Source organism: Talpa occidentalis, unplaced genomic scaffold (assembly GCF_014898055.3).
Source record: "Talpa occidentalis isolate TD23 unplaced genomic scaffold, MPIMG_talOcc4v2.1 talOcc4.13, whole genome shotgun sequence".
Classification (NCBI taxonomy): domain Eukaryota; kingdom Metazoa; phylum Chordata; class Mammalia; order Eulipotyphla; family Talpidae; genus Talpa; species Talpa occidentalis.
The window spans coordinates 52,186,036-52,203,722 of record NW_023601322.1 but is presented as its reverse complement, the minus strand read 5'-3'; the positions used below and the strand labels follow the sequence as shown (position 1 = coordinate 52,203,722).

Genomic DNA, 17,687 nt, shown 5'->3' with positions numbered 1-17,687 from the left:
TATAAACAAAACAAACAAACAAATAAATAAATAAAAACATGCCTCTATTAAAAAAAAAAAAGCTATTTGAAACAATAAATGAATACAGTGAAGTGGAGATTTACAAAATTAACATAAAAATCTGTTGCATTTTTATATACAAACTATGAGCAAGAACAAAAGGAGGGGTCTCCCTGGTGGTGCAGGGGTTGAAGTCTCAGTGCTGTCATGCTATCAGCAGCCACTGTGACATGAGTTTGAACCCCCGCCAGGGAGCTAACACACAAGGTGCAGCAGACCTCTCCTGTCTCACCCGCTGCTCCCCTTAGCAGTATATTTCAGTAGATCCGCCTGTTCTCCCCACTTTGTCTCTGGTGAATCCTCTCACCCCCACCCCCACACCTCTGGCTTACAACTCCAGTTCTTTTATGTATAAATAAATAAAAAGAAAAAAAGAATGAAATGAAATTAAGAAAATAATTGCATATACTAGTACATAAAAATAATCCTATATTTAGGGATTAACCTAATTAAGGGGGTAAAGGTTTTATACAATGAAAAGTATCAGACACTGTTGGAGGACACCCCGCGTAGTGAGCAGAAGGGCCTTGACCCGAGTCCCTAGGGCATGTGAAAACACATGCGTCTTGGAGGAAAACCTCTGAGTGACAGGACTTGGTGTTGAGAGCCTGGAAGTGACCTGCGTACATCTCCACAGTTTGAGAACAACAAAAATAATGAGTGAACTTCCCAGGCTCTGGCTAGGGGGCGATAAGATTATGTGTGTGAGAACTAACCACCTGGTACCCTACTGTCTGAAGTAAATAGATAATAGTAAGAAAATAGACTAATCACTCATACATGTTATCATTATATGGTATGCTTTGATGTTATACCTGCTGCATTTAAAATAAGTATATAATGAACACTAAGACAATAAAGATTTACTGCATGCTAGACATGACAGTCCCCCATGTCTGATTTCCCTCACTGTCGTGTCCCAGGTCTCGTACTCACTAGAAGTCCACAAGACACTATTAGAGGACATAAAGCACAGCAGAAAGAGGAAGATATTCTGTGCTCACGAATACAAAGAATTAATGTGATAAGAATGACTATTTTACTAAAAGCAATATATGGATTTAATACAATCCCCATTGGAAGTTCAGTGATAGTCTTCAAGGAAATAGAACAAAAAATGCTAAAGTAAAGTGGAAAAACATAAAAGACCCCAAGTAGGTAAAGCAATCTTGAGAAACAAGAATGGAAGCATTGATTTTAAACTATATTGTTAAGTAACAGTCATTAAAACAATATGCTATTTTAATAAAAATAAACACAGATCAATGAAAGAGAATTGGAAGTCCAGAAATAATTTCACACAGGTAACAATACCTAATTTATAACGGAGAAGCTGTGACCAAATAATGGAGAAAGGACAGTCTTTTTAACAAATGGTGTTGGTAATAGTGGATGGACATATGTAAAAAAATGAAGTTGAAGCACTCTAACTCCATGCTCAGTAATATTTCAAAATGGATTATACACTTAGATATAAGACCTGCAACAATAAAATACATAGAAGAAAGCACTGATGATACATTTCATGACATTGGTGATAGAGATGTCTTTAGGGACTTGACACATACAACAAGGGAAATAAAAAGAAAAATAAACAGCTGGTATAACCTCAAATTAAAAAGCTTTTTACACAGTGAAAGAAAATATTCAGAGATTGGAAGACATACTACTAAATAGGAGAAGATAGTCACACATCAAAGATCTCCAATAACAAGTGCTAGAGAGGATGTGGTAAAAGAGGAACCCTAATAACATTGTTGTTGGGAATGTAAACTGGTGCAACTATTTTGGAAAATAATTTGAATCAATCTTTAAAAATGAAAGTGGATAAACCATATGGTCTAGCAATCACACTTTTGTTTATCCAAAAAATATGAAATCATCAGCTCAAAAAAGTATATGCTCTGTGATGTTTATTTCAGCATTATTACAATAATTAGGATTTGGAAATAACCTAAGGGCCCACTGATAGAGGGTTGGATAAAGAACATATGGTATATTCACACAATGGAATACTATTCAGCTGTAAAGGAAGATGAAATGTTACAATACACAGCAAAATGGAAGCAGCTTGAGGGAATAACATGAAGCAAAGCAAGTCAAAAAGTTAAAGACAAATATTGGATGATTTCACATATGTGAGTAAAATAATGAATCAAAGCAGATGAACTTGATAAAACAAAATAATTACAGCTAGTGGACATGGATAACCAAAGCAATGCTTCTAAAGTTGAGGAAAGGGAAAGGGCTAAAGGGCTAAAGGGACAGGTGGTAGGGGAATAAAAGAAGGAAAAGTGTATGTTAGTGAAAGGCAGGTTAAAATCTTGTGCTTGGTGAAATTAAAAAAGAAAAGAATATCTGGTACATGAAATGTGAACAAAGGAAGAACGGAAAGAAGAAAGAGCAAGAGGACCTCTTTAGAGAGGTGTAGAACTTGTGAAATGCCTGGTGTTTATTAGGCATGTGGTAAATATCTGTTGAAAGATTGAATAGGCGAGTAGAAAGATATAATGAAGAAATTACATATAATGAATTTACATTCATATAATAAATGAATTTATTACATATAATAACAAGGAAATTGTATTCTGAAATAAGTAACTTGGCAGTTTTTAAGTCTCAAAATTGTACACCTCGCAAAGACCTCTGTGTAGAACTACGAAGAAAAACAACATCCACAATCTCTACCCTTGAGGATTAATTTAATTATCTGGAAATAAGATTCCCCTTAGAAAAGTCCCCATTTTCCTTGATCTGTGTATTTTCCAGGTTTATTCTGATAATAAAAATTACAGTAGCGTACACTTACTTTCATGTAAACTACATAAAGTGACTGTTACAATATTTGTTCCATTTGTTCTGTACATGAGACAGTTAAATTTTTAGGTGTTAGTGTCTTTTAGGCACCTGTCTTTATTACCCTTTAGGTCTCTGCACTTTACAGTTAGTTCCCAATTTTCAAGCTTTGTCTTTTTTTGTAATTATGCCCCACTCATTCTGTTATCTCAGGAACCTGTCCATATACTCACCAGAGGCATTAATTTTCCTTTATCTAGAAGCACATTATACAGTGTGATAGCCATTACCCACCTGTATCTTTTAAGTTTAATTAAATTTATAGTCCTTATGTTTAGTTAAATTTATAGTTCTTAATGTGGTGCTTAGATTTCAGTTCTTTCTTGTTTCACCACGTGTTTCAACTGCATAGCTTTATGAGTAACAGATGTCCAGGCAGCTTTCATAATCACTATATTAGAAGCAACTTTGTAAAAAGCCATAGAGTAGAGTAGAAATCACATGCTTTAGAAGTAGAGTTAAATTCAACTTCCTGCTCTGGTCTTGAACAAGTTACCTAACTTTCCTGGATCCATTTCCTTGTCATTTTTTGGAATTAAGTGAACTGGAGTTTATAATACTTAACGAGTGACATATTTAATATTTAATTGATACCAAGTAATGGGATTGTTTTTCTTTTGGGTAAGTAATGTTTTGGGAAACAATCTACTAATTCTGAAGGAGATAGATTTCAGAGAAAGCTCCTTTTTGTCTACCTTTTTATGGGTTGATTTCTCAAATAGCATGTTTGACTACAAGTAAAAGAAGGACATTATGTGTTTGTTAGGTTGTAGAGAGGCCTATGCAGTGTATGTAACGACCTAGAGGCATGAGACGCTGTAATTAAAGCTGTTGAAATTGTCATAATACAAGGAAAAATAAATGTTGTTTTCTAGACCTTTAGATCCTAGGTAATATATTGAATAAATGAAGTGATTTACTATGTTACTGGAAAATAAGCATGAATTAACCTTATTTTATCATTAAAATTATGCTTAGAATGGGTAGCTTTTAATTTTATTAATAAGAGTAATACTATTATTGATTTTACTTGTATAACCTGTTTTTTGTTTGTTTTTGGTATTGACAAGTATTTTCAGCATCTCATATGTGATGTATTTCTGGTTGTGTCACTTAACACTGTTCTCATTGCTTGCTGACCAGTCTTTCTAATTAAGAGTGAGTTTGTGGGTAAATGGAAATAAAATTACATCTCACAGTCACTACACTTATGATAGATAATTCACTGTAGCTTCTTTAATATGACAGTCGCCAGTCACTCTGGTCTACTACTTTAGGGTCTTTAGGGAGCAGTTGGAATTGTGTGCATATCCTATTAACAGGTCTAACTCTACCATTTGCTCTGTGGCTGAAGAAAGCATTTCTACATGTGACTGATACTTAAGGGAAAATTCTTTAAGGTAGCATACACAATTTTTTAAACCGTAGTGAAGAATTTTAAATGCAAGAGAGGAACATAATAAAATGTGGGCTTTATTTTTCACTGGAGATTCACAGTTCTTATTCTCTGAGATTTTTTTATAATTTAATTTTACTTTATATATATTTTACAATGTATTTTACAGTGCATGCTTTCTCCTTTCAGGTGTAGTCTCCGCAAAATTCCCATCACCAATTCACCCGTGCACCATCACCATAGTCCCTTGTGTAAAGAACACATTCCCTCTCCTGTTTTGATCCCTCTCCCTCCCTCTCCCCCTTGCATGAGTGTCTCTGATTAATAGTTGCCTGTTAATTTTGTTTTTTAATTTATTATAATTATTTTTTTCCTGGTCCCTTATAAAATGTGGGCCTTTAAAGATACGGTATTTCTTGATGGCTGGGAAACTTTCAAACCTTTGTCTATATTCATCCCTCCAGCAACTCCTTTTTCAATCATAATCGTTACTATGTTCTTAATTACTAAAGAAGTAGAAGCATCCTGGAGAGCATTTTTGCATTCTTCTACCACCCAATCCACCTGCCTGCATCTGAACCATATACCTACTCAAGAATATTATTTTTCAGCAATAAAAAGAGCTGTTTATATCCTGTACTACTTGCCTCCACTTCCTCTTCTCATGTTTCCGCAGATATACATTCTATCAGAGCTTCTCTTATCAAGGCCATCAATCTTGATAGGAAGAAATTTAGAAGAATATGAAATCCAGAGAAGAAATTTTTCAAAATGATAGCATGTGGTCAACTGTATCAAATATTTGTGACAGGCAGTTTCAAAAGCTTGATGATTCAAGCAAACTGGAGCCTGTGCTCCAGACTCTAAATAGAATAGTAGTATGAAGTAGAATGATGGTTAGAAAGCAGTTCTAATTCTGATGTAAAAGTAGAGAGAGAAGTTAGTTCTTTTTTTTTTAATTTTTTCCTGGAAGAACTGGGTTGTAGGCCGGAGGTGTAGAGGGTGAGAGGATTCACCAGAGACAGAGTGAGGAGAAGAACAGTCAGATTTACTGAAATACACTGCGAAGGGGAGCAGCGGGCAAGACAGGAGAGGTCTGCTGCGTCATGTGGGTTAGCTCCCTGTCTGAGGATCAAACTTAGGCCATAGTGGTGATAGCGCTGAGACTTAAAGCCTGATTCATTTGTTTCATTTAGGAAATAACCCCTGTAGTTTCAGCCATATCAGGCTTTTTTTAATGTTGCTGAATGATGGCACTTACTAATAAAATAAATAGCTCTAATAATTTTTTGCCAATTCAGTGGCATGAATTGCATTCATAGTGTCATGCAACTGTCAACACTAGTCTATTTCCAAAACTTTTTCATCATTCCAAATAGAAACTGTACTCAGTAAGCAATGACTCCTCCCCACCCCCAACTTCAAGCTTATCTGTAATCTTTCTGTCTCTCTGAATTTCTCTATTGTACATATTTCATATAGTTGGAATCATAATATTTGTACTTTTGTGTCTGGCTTATTTTACTTAGCACAGCATTTTTAAAGTCCATCCGGTTGTAGCATATGTCAGGGTTTCATTTTTAAAATTCTGAATAATTTTATTGTATGTATAACCCTAGTCACTTAAAAATGACCTTTATTGTTAGTTATTGTATGTTTGTGCATGCGCATGAATAAATTTTTTCCTCTCAAGAGTGGAAAATTCCTGTCTTGTTTTATTGTCTTTGATGTGTTTGTGTTTTTTTTTTCTTCTAAGTCTTTGAAGAGAGTTTTTTGTTTTTTGTTTCGTTGGTTTGGCTATTTAGGTGTGAATCTGTTCCAAAATTAAATATTCTACAAAGCAGGCCAGGCAGGTTTCTATTATGATAGGGTTTTCAAAAACATGTTTGTTGCTGTAATTTTTCTTTACTCCTGTTAAAGTGTAATTTAATAGAGGGCCTATATGTATATATTTCTAAAATTCAGTTATCCTGTCTGATTCTTCAACAATTACATCTCTGCAAATAAACTCCGCATATATATTGTCTGTGTATTTTCTTTTGGTATTCCAATCCTGTGATTTTCTCACTCTTGTAGATGTCAGGGTTGGCAGGGACTTAGTGGCTTTCTTCATTTACTCTTGAAGTGGCTTAGATCCATGGAGTCCAAGTGACTGGCCCAAGGCCCACATCAGATAATGGGGCAGATCCTGTCTCACAGTGGACATACTTTATTCAGGTCTTTTTAAGAAATGAACTTTGAATTGTAACTTAGATTTAACAAAATGTATTTTATTTATTTTTATTTATTTTTTTAAGATTTATTTATTTATGCAAACACTGGGTACGGTCAGAAGTGCAGGAGGATGAAAGAATTCACCAGAGTCAGAGCGGGGAGCAGAACAGGCAGATTGAGGAAGTGCACTGCTGAGGGGAGCAGCGGGCGCAGCAGGAGAGGTCTGTCGCACCATGTGGGACCCTCGCCGGCAGCCAGGGATTGAACTGGCGCTGCAGAGGCTGCGGGCAGCTTCGCAGCCCAGCGCTCAACCGCTGCACCACCAGGGGAACCCCAAAATGTATTTTAAATGTACAGTTTGATGAGTTTTAACAAATTTGTACACCGTGTAAGCATCACCATAATTATTTCATTATCCCCCAGAAGTCCCCTCTGTGCTTAGTCCTTCTGCCCCACACCACCAGCTGCATATAAATGTAATCATATAGAATGCATTTTTGTGTTCACTGTTTTCTTAGCAGAATGTCTGAGATTCATCTGTGTTGTGTAGAATAGTAATAGTTACTTTTTATTGCTGGATAGTAGTCCATTATGTGAATATATTACAATTTATTCATCCATTAATCTTAATTAACAATTGGATGGTTTCTAGTTATTGGCTGTCGGAAATAAAGGTGGAGCGATATATGTGTCTTTTTAGTGACATATATGCATTTCTCTTTGGTAAATAAAGGTGAAATTGGTGGGTTGTATTGCTACAATGTAAATGGGCTTGTTATTTGTGCATATTTAGTTTATGACATCAGGGATTTTGAGAGGAAATACTGAGTTTTATAATGAATTGATTGGCAAGGATACAGGAGGTAAATTTTTTTTAAAAAATTATTAAAAAAAGTAATTAGATTATATAGGTTTGGGGGACCAGAATTGAGAACAAAGGAGTTAAGTTTTATTGGTTAAAGAGTGGATTAGAGGCAAAGAAATATGGATTTGGTTTAAGTTTATTGCTTACTTACAGGAAAGTTTATACATGAAGAAATATGAAGAGGCTTTTTACAGTAGTTGAGGCTTCAAATTTTTGTTGTTAGCCTCTCACCTCTACGCAGCCCTAGTTTACGTTTCTGTCTCCCAACTTCAACTGACCTTGAAGCTTGGCTCAGGTTAGTTGGTAAGCCTCTAGACTCTGCCGTGTCTACAAAAGCAAGTCTCAGAGAAAAGCTTAGATAATTTTTTCCTCTCTTTGTGCTGTTAGAGTCTGAAACCAACTTAATTCCCTAAGTTGTGTGTGTGTGTATTTTAAGATTATTTATACATAGAAAAACTGGGGTGTGGGTCAGAGGTGTGGGGGAGGGGATAGGATTCATTAGAGACAAAATGAGAGCAGTACAGGTGGATCCACTGAAAATGCACTACTGAGGGGAGCAGTGGGTGAGACAGGAGAGGTCTGCTAGCCATATGTGAGTTAGCACCCTGGTTGGGGATTGAACTTAGGCCATAGTGGTGATAATAGCCCTGAGACTAACCCCTACGCCACCAAGGAGGCTCTTTGTATATTTTTTTTTGAGGAATATACAAATTGAGGAATTTTTATGTGGTAATGTTACATTTTGGCTATTTTAGGTTGAAGGGGGCTTAAGTTACAATTTCAGGGATAGAACTATTTTGCATTTAATTGTAAATATTTATGTGTCCTGGGTTGAAAATACATGTTGAGTAATTATGTGAATTTGAAGGGATTATTAAAATAAATTAAGATAATACCATATATTAACCAGACGCTTAACCTTAGGATTAAAAGATGTATTAATAGTTGTAGTTTGAATTTAAGTAAGTTATATAAAGGTGAATTTGAGTGAGTATTTATAAGGAGTCAGTGAGATTGCTTATTTTATAGAATATTTTACTTTTGAGAATAGATTAGTTTAAATAGTTGTGTTTAATTTTGGGAAGTAGTTTTATAGGTGGATTTAAAATTAAGGTTAAATTGTTTAAATAGGAAGTATTTGTTTAATAGGAAGTATTTTCATGGAAATAAAAGAAATACAAAGATTAAAGGTTGAAGTAAGCCAAAAATTTAGTTGGGAGTTTTGACTGCTGTTAGTGGAAAAGATTTTTAGATATGAGACTTGAAGTACTTTTGATGATAGATTTGGGGGGAAGGTTCTTACAGTGTTTCTGATGTTAGCAATTTAGAAAATACTATGAGAATTATTTATGGTTGATATAGCAAAATTTTAAAGCTGATGTGAAGATTTTTAATTTTAGTTTGTGCGGTTTTAGAAAGGAAAGTTTTAGATTTTATGTTAAGATTAGGAAAAATTGGAAACTTAGTTTGGAAAATCATAGATATTAGAAAAATTTAGGGTTTAGTTTATAGGTAAAAAAGAAAAAAATTGAAATGACTAAAAACTAGAATTTGATGTTTACAAAAAGAAATTTGATATATATTTTATTAAATAATTATAAATTTAATTTATAAATTATGTTTATTTTTAATTTGGATGATTTGTATAAGTTTAGTAAGAATAAAAATGATTATATGGAATGAAATTTTTTTGTTGGAATTTTTAATTGAGTTTAAGTATTTGGGTATTGAGTTGAATTTTAGATTGCATTTTTTTATCATTATTATGCTTTATAGAGGTAACATTTGTTTAAAATACTGTATATGATTTAGGGGGATAGTTTCTCACATCATCAGATGTATGTTACAGCACCACCTCCACAATCAAAGCACCCATAGTCCTGCAGGCTGATGGGCCCCCTTCACCCTTTCTTTTGACCCTCATTTTTGAACTCCTACCCTCAGCACCCTCAATTCTGCAGTCAGGGATTTGTTTTTGTTTTCTCGGTTCCTTTCTTTTGTTTTTCTTTACAAATGAAAAAATCATCCCGTATTTGTCTTTCTCCTTCTGACTTACTCCTCTTAGTGTATTTCCCTCCAGTTTCATCCATATTGTCAGAATGACAAGAGTTCATCTTTTTTTTATAGCAGCAAATCATTTCATTGTGTGTATATATATCTTCTAATCCCATTCAACTGATATTGGGCACTGAGCTTATTTCCATAATTTGGCTATTTTAAACACTGCTGCAGTGAATATAGGAATGCGTATGTCCCTTCAAATTAGAATTTTTACATTCTTTGCATAGATACCTAGCAGTAGATGTTGGATCGTATGTAGACCCATTTTTAGTATTTTGAGAAACCTCTATACAGTTTTCTCAAAATATTAAAATTTTTTCTCCACATCATTGCCAACACTTGTTTCTGGATTTTATTTTTTCATGTAGGCCCTACAATGGTGAGATGTTATCTCATTGTGGCTTTGATTTGCATTTCCCTGATGAGTAATGATGAGTATTTTTTCCTGTTGACCATCTGTATATGTTCTTTGGGGAAGTGCTTATTTAGTTCTTCTGCCCATTTCTTGATTGGGTTATTTATTTCCTTTAAAATTAATGTTTTAATTTGAGATTAAGTCATTAATAAAATGTTTTTATGTTTTGTTGACTATTTGATTTTATAGCTCTCATTATTAATTTTAATTTTATATTTCAGTTATGATTTTTAACCATTAAATTTTAATTTTTAATTGTAAGTAATTTAAGAACTTTTGTAATTTTATTTCTTTCTAGTGGAAGATTTGTTAGTAAATAATAAAATATTTTAGGACACTTATTTTAATATTTTTAGGTGATATAAAATTTTATTTTTAGATTAAATTTTTTTAGCTTTAAAAGTAAACCTAAATTTAGGATCTCACATTGGCATGCACAGATGCAAGCCCACAAGATATTGGAGCTGAATCAGCCATGTGAGGGAGACAGCGTCAGCCCTGCTGCTCTGGGCCCAGCTCATAAGGAGGTTACTGATCATTATGAAAATCCTAGAAATATGGGTTTCCTAGACAAGACATCTAAAAAATGTCAGAACTGGATTGGTGGGGACGCTAACATATAGTTATATGATGATTTAAGAATTACACATTCAAGTAGATGAAAAGGAGACGATTGTAGATGCCAGGTTTAAAATACTAGGCTGTGCCTAAACTCATTAGGCACCAAATGGGTGAGAGGAAAGACAGTGAAGAAAGCCTTGAGCCTCAGAAACACTAATATCAATAAGGAACTGTGCCTTTCTCCTGTGAAACTGCACTGCTCCATGCTGGCTGAAGATGCAATGAAGTTCAACCCTGACTGAAAACAAGCAAGAACCCAAGAAAGGAGAGGCACAGAAGAAAGGACACTGTCATGAAGCTCTTCACAGGTCACATGACTGTTTACCCATTTACATGCAGTCACCACTGATGTTCAGAAACCTCTCACATTACACTAAAAGAGTTATGAGATAGGTACAACATTTACTGTTTCCTTTGTGATTCTGACGAAACAAAATACACAGTTCACTCTTCCCAGTAATAGTTTCTTTCAGCCCCCTTTTTATCGCCTTCACTCAGTTGATGTACAATATGAATAGTGTGTCTGGCCAGAAAACAGAAGTCAAAATGAAGTTTCATGTTTTGATATGTACAAATATTTTATCTAAATGTGTTTTGGGGAAGATAACCAATAGGATGCCTTGGTGTAATTATTTGATAGAACCAGTTATTGTACATAAAGCAGATCTGCAACCCTTATATAAAACAGTGTGAAGGTTTCTCAAAGTACTAAAAGTAGACCCACCAATTCCATTCGTAGGTATCTACCCTAAGAATGCAAAAATGATGATTTAAAGGGATATATGCTCTCTTATTTTCATTGTAGCACTATTTAAAATAGCTAGGATATTGAAACAACCTAAATGTTCAATGGTGGCTGGTGAGTGGATAAAGATGTGGTATTATATACACAATGGAATACTAGTTAGCTTTAAAAAACAAACTCTTGGCTATTTGCGACATTGTAGATCAAACTAGGGGGATTAATGCTAAGTGAAATAAATGAGAAGGAGAAAGACAAATACTGATGATTAACTCTTATGTGGGTCATAAAGAGCAGACAAATCTAAACCAAAACAAAGCCTAGAAATCTGACTGTGTAGAATTGAGACTACTAGAGGAAGGGGTGGTGGGATGGGGAGCAGAGGGGTTAGGGAATCCAATAGATTACAGGTGTGTTGGTGGTGAGTGTGCTATGGTGTGGTATAACATACATTTGAGTAGGTGTAAAATATGGTGTTGTAAACCAACATTACCTCAATAAAATGTAATGCTGTAAATATCTCCTCAAATCTTATTTGTCACATGTCAAATGGAATAGATGTCAGAATGGAATAGATGAGCTGTAGATTATATAACATACTAATTATTTGATGCCTTATAGTTTGTTCTGTTAAACTGAGTGCTTTTCATTAAATCACCTTCTTTAATGTTTCTAGGTTATTGAATCTTTGGGAATTATTATTTATAAAGCATTGGACTATGGTTTGAAAGAGAATGAAGAAAGGGAATTAAGCCCTCCCCTGGAGCAGCTTATTGATCAGATGGCCAACACAGTGGAGGCTGATGGTAGCAATGATGAAGGCTATGAGGCTGCAGATGAAGGCTTGGAAGGGGAAGAAGAAAAAAGAACAATCTCAACTATCAGGTCCTATAGAGATGTCATGAAGGTAAAGCAGCGATTTATATAATATTCTTTTCTTCTTAGAATTGTTTTTTAATTTAAAGAAAACATTAAACAATGATTCAACATTTGATGATAGTCAGATATAAATTAAATGAATAAGAAACTGTAATACACTGATTCTATGATTTGATCACAGCCTCAACATGACCTTTATAATTAAATCATAACTTTCTCAAAAAAACTGCCCTCCTACCTATCTTATTGCAATCATAATATGAAAAATTGTTAAAAATGTTTTTGAAAGGACAGGTTTTATTGTGAGCTTACCAACTCCATCCTTAGGAATTTTATTGGAGAATATCATATCCTTATCTCTTGTTTCTTGGTTGTCTTCCTTACCACATTTGACCTACAAAAATTTCTACGTCTATTACAATATGTACTAAATGAATAGTCTCTTAATCCTATACATTAGCATATTCTAATGTGCTCCATTATATTGTAGCTGAAAAGTGCTTTCACATCCATTATTTTCTGAACCTTATGAGACTGTGTGGTAGGTTAGGTAGATATTTTTGTATTCATTTTGCTATGAAAGAACTGGAACTCAGTTATATATATATAAAATTATGTGATTATATATATTTATATATTTATCAAATTTTATATATGATTTTTTCCTCTCAAGCAAAAATTTACTTTTGTTTAAAATTTGAAACAATGGTAAATTTTTTCACTCAATAATTGGTATCTGCAAGTGTAAATTCACATAGCCCTCATCTAAAATAATTTGATATTTTAAAGTCTACACATGTTCAGTATTTTTAATAACAAATGACTGGAAATATCTCATATTGTCTATTAAAAGTTAAATTAACTATGACATAGCCAAATAGTATACTACTATATAGCTATCAAAAAGATTGAAAAATCTCCAGGACATATTGTTTATATAAATAGATAAGTATATATTGTATGATAATATTTATATAAGAAAAAGTATGGATAAGAATATATGTTTTTATATGTATTTGCTTGTATTTTTTTTAATAAATTTTATTTTTATATTCCCCATACAATTGCAATTCCCTTATTTTGACCCCAGTCCCTCCCCTCCCCGCCCCCCACCACCCATAGAGTATCTCTGGTTCATAGTTGTTTGTTGATTTTGATTTTCACTTTCTTATAGTTATTCATTTTCCTGGTCCCTTATTTAAGTTTTCTAGATTCCTGCTATGAGTGAGACCATCCGGTATTTTTCTTTTTCTTTCTGGCTTATTTCGCTGAGCATGATCCCTTCCAGCGCCATCCATGTTGCTGCAAATTGCATGTGTTTATCTTTTTTGAATGCTGAGTAATATTCCATGGCATATATGTACCACATCTTCTTGATCCAGTCATCTATTTTTGGGCATTTGGGTTGTTTCCAAAGCTTAGCTATTGTAAATATTGCTGCTATAAACATAGGGGTGCAGGTGCTGTTTGGAATTGATGTTTCTGTGTCCTTTGGGTAAATACCTACGAGTGGAATTGCTGGATCATATGGAAGCTCTATGTTTAGTAGGTCCAGAAATCTCCACACAGCTCTCCATAGTGGTTGGACCAGTTTACACTCCCACCAACAGTGCAGGAGAGTTTCTTTTTCCACATCTTCACCAACATTTGTTGTTGCTAGTTTTTTTAATATGTGCCATTCTCACTGGTGTAAGATGGTATCTCATGGTAGTTTTGATTTGCATTTCCCTCATTACAAGTGATGTTGAACATCTTTTCATTTGCCTGTTGGCCATTTGCATTTCTTCTTCAGAGAAGTTTCTTTTTAGCTCTTCTATTTTTTGACTGGATTATTTTCTTTGTTTGTGTTGAGTCTCATCAGCTCTTTGCAGATTTTTGTGATCAGTCCTTTATCATTAGTGTTGTGTGCAAAAATGTTCTCCCAGTCGGTGGGGTTTCTCTTTGTTTTTGTTATTGTCTCTTTTGCTGTGCAGAAGCTCTTTAATTTGATGTAGTCCCAGCTGTTTGTTTTTGCCTTCACTATCACTGCTTTGGGTGATGTGTCTGTAAAGATGTCTTAGAACAGCTATTAATTCTAAGCATCTCTGAGGTCTTGATTCCATAGATTTTATTTAGAAGCCATATAAATATTTTATGTATTTGTAAAATAAAATTAAGTATAATAAAATAGTCCCCTTCCAGAACCAAAACAAGTAGAACAGAACTTTTATCACGTTGGAGTCATAATCACATAAAAAACATACAAATTAATAACAATATAGTGGCAATGAATACAAATACCACACAGTTATGGTCTCTAAATACCATTCACCAACAAAGAAATATATAAAAAAGGCTTCTATATAAAAATGACTATAGTTCCAGATCTGCAAAGAAATATATAAAATTGTCAAGAATATCTTACACCAGAAGTAAACAAATTGTCCAACACTACTAAATTGTATTAAAGGGATTCAGAAGTCAAGTTGGGAAGGCTCCCTTTGGTCAAAGATGAAAGAATTTGATCATCAATAAGAATAATGTCTTTGATGGATTAAGCATATCAAATATTCTGAATTCCATGATAATCAATAAAACCCTCATTGGTCACCATTGGAGATTGTTAGGGAACCAACTTACTTTGAACATTGGTAAATAAATGTAAAAGAATATTCATCATGCTTTTTCCATAGGAACAGTACCTCAGGGTAACCATATAGTTCAGTTTCTCTTTTTAAAATTGTTTCCAAGCAGAAAGGGAATGATAGGGATTGTAAAAGATAATTTTAACTCTAAAGAAATAATTGCAGTAACCATTTGGCATCACAAGAGAGCAATAGGCTTTATGTGTCTCCTGATAAAAGTATATACAACACCACCTAATGGTATTCTTGCCAAAAAGTAAATAAATACAATTGTCAATCTGATCAAGGCTCTAGAGCTAACTAATTTATCAATTTATAGAAAATTCAGGGGACATAGAAACATTTTAAACAACACCATAGCGATTTCATCAGCAGAATCCAGATTGTAAGAAACTGGGGGAAAAAATTACTAAACCTAAGTTCTTTAGTAAATAATTACCAGTTAATATAAGAGAGGGAGGGATTTTAAAAGAATTTGACATATAATAGCCAGCTGCGATATGTGGAGGTTATGTGGATCCCAATTAAATGATATAAACGGTAAGAACATGTATATACCTGAGGTAGTCCAGAAAATTTGATTTCTTACTCTTACAGGTTATGATATTAGGAATTATTCATATTTTAAGATATAAGAACAGTTTTTTTTAAAGCACTCTGATCTTTATGGCTGTATGCTGAGGTATTTACATATGAAATTCAGGCGTCTCTGATTTGCTACAAAACAATTCTGGAGGGTAAAGCTGAATGGGTAAAGATGTAATAAAATGAGCTGACCATGATTTGATACCTCTTAAATTGGGTAATGGATAAATGGTAATTCATTTTACTCTTCACTGTTTTGTAAATGTTTGAAATCATTCATATGCTTTAAATAATGTAAAAGTATCCCAAAGTAATCCTTTGTATTATTAATACTACTTTTAGAAACTTTTTAAAGAGAGGGCCTTCCCTGGTGGCGCAGCGGTTGAACGCTGGGCTGCGAAGCTGCCCGCAGCCTCTGCAGCGCCAGTTCGATCCCCGGCCACCAGCGAGGGTCCCAGACCTCTCCTGGCGGCAGACCTCTCCTGCCATACCCGCTGCTCCCCTCAGCAGTGTATTTCATCAGTCTGCCTGTTTTGTTCCCCACTCTGGCTCTGGTGAATTCTCTCATCTTCCCACGCTTCTGACTGTACCCAGTGCTTGTAAAATAGATAGATAGATAGATAGATAGATAGATAGATAGATAGATAGATAGATAGATAGATAGATAGATAGATAAATCTTTTTTAAAAAAGAAACTTTTTAAAGAGATGATTTTTTTTAAAGATTTATTTATTTATTTATACAATCACTGGGTACACTCAGAAGCGTGGGAGGGTGAGAGAATTCACCAGAGCCAAAGGGGAGAGCAGAGCAGGCAGACTGATGAGGTACACTGCTGAGGGGAGCAGGGGGACAGGAGAGATCTGCGCACCATGTGGGACCCTCTCCCAGCAGCCGGGGATCGAACTGGCACTGCAGAGGCTGCGGGCAGCTTCGCAACCCAGCACTCAACCACTGTGCCACCGGGGAGGCCCTAAGGAGACAATTTTAAAAGAAGAAAATGTTGCATAGATATGTGAAGGTGTGTATTCAGCATTATTTATTGGATTCTATAGCTGGAAACAAAGAAGTGGTATGTCAACTAGATGGTATAGTGCACAGTCTTTAAAATTATAGTTATGTGTATTATGTAGCCATGTGAGAATTTTTTTTATTTGAAGTAACATTGAATTATAACATTATATATGTTTCAGGTGAGTTGAGTAAGTTTTGTTTGAATAAATTGAAAACTATAATTCTGCATCTCCCAACATATGCATAAATAATAAAAGAAACCTTGATGAATTGAAATAGTGTATTAATGGTGAACCATTTGGTTTAGAAACTCATTTCCTCTTATTGTTCAGCATTTTTACTATAAGTAAAATTTTAATGTAGCAATATTAAATGTTATTGCCCATGAATGATTTTATATATTATGTTTTCTGGCATGATTCTGAAAATATAAGGACATAGTTTACAAATAATAAGCCCTAGTTATAAAAAGATGACAAATTTGTTTTGCCATATAATGTCAGGATTTGTGTGTTATTTTGAAAATTCCTCAAGGGAAAAATTTAAGAATAGTACTGTATGGGGCCTCCCTGATGGAGCAGGGGTTAAAGACACAGCACTATCAAGCTATCCTTAGCCACTGCAGCAGGAGTTCAATCCTGCCCAGCCAGGGAGCTAACTCACATGGCGCAGCAGACCTCTCCTGTCTTGCCCTCTGCTCCCCTCAGCAGCGTATTTCAGTAGATCTGCCTGTTCTGCTCCCCACTTGGTCTCTGGTGTCCCTTAACCACCACCATGTCTCTGGCCTATACCCCAGTTCTTTGTATGCATAAATAAATAAACCTTAAAAAAAAAAGAATAGTATTGTATAATGTGATTAAAATAGAAATAAGTAATTTTACTATGCCAAACAAGATTGGTCCAGTGCAGAGTTTGCTTAATTTTCAAAATGCACATGTATTAGAAATAGCTGAAACAGGACAAGTTTGTTTTTTCCATTTATGTATTATTTTGACCTAAGATTAATTGATTATGTTCAAGGAAAACCAAAGTGTTTTGCTTGAGTGTGTTGTTGAAATAAGATCTCTGTTAATATAGGTTAATTGGGTGAGCATTATTCATTAGTCAAAGAAAGTAACTGCAATTCTCTGTCCTTCAGAGCTTTGAAACTCACTGGGAACATGCTAATTTCCTCACTAATTTAGACAAAAATTTAGTAATTCACCCTGACTAATTAATTATATGGTGCTGAATTTAGTGATGAATGAACTTTGTGTATTTATTTTCTTTTTGTTACTAATTTCTTATAATACATTTTTTACACTCAGTAAATCTAAACCATTTAAATTATTATGTAATTTAGATAATATTCTACT

General features: G+C 34.3%; 1 protein-coding gene across 6 annotated transcripts in view; it reads left to right on the top strand.

Moving 5' to 3' along the window:
* Nucleotides 1-17,687, top strand: part of SPIRE1 (spire type actin nucleation factor 1) — a 174,345-nt gene that overhangs the window by 72,076 nt on the left and 84,582 nt on the right. For all 6 annotated transcript variants that reach the window (XM_037508869.2, XM_054694224.1, XM_037508868.2 and 3 more), the window contains one exon: nt 11,907-12,137. In XM_037508869.2, the coding sequence (XP_037364766.1) occupies nt 11,907-12,137 (231 nt within the window). The remainder of the gene's footprint in view (nt 1-11,906; nt 12,138-17,687) is intronic.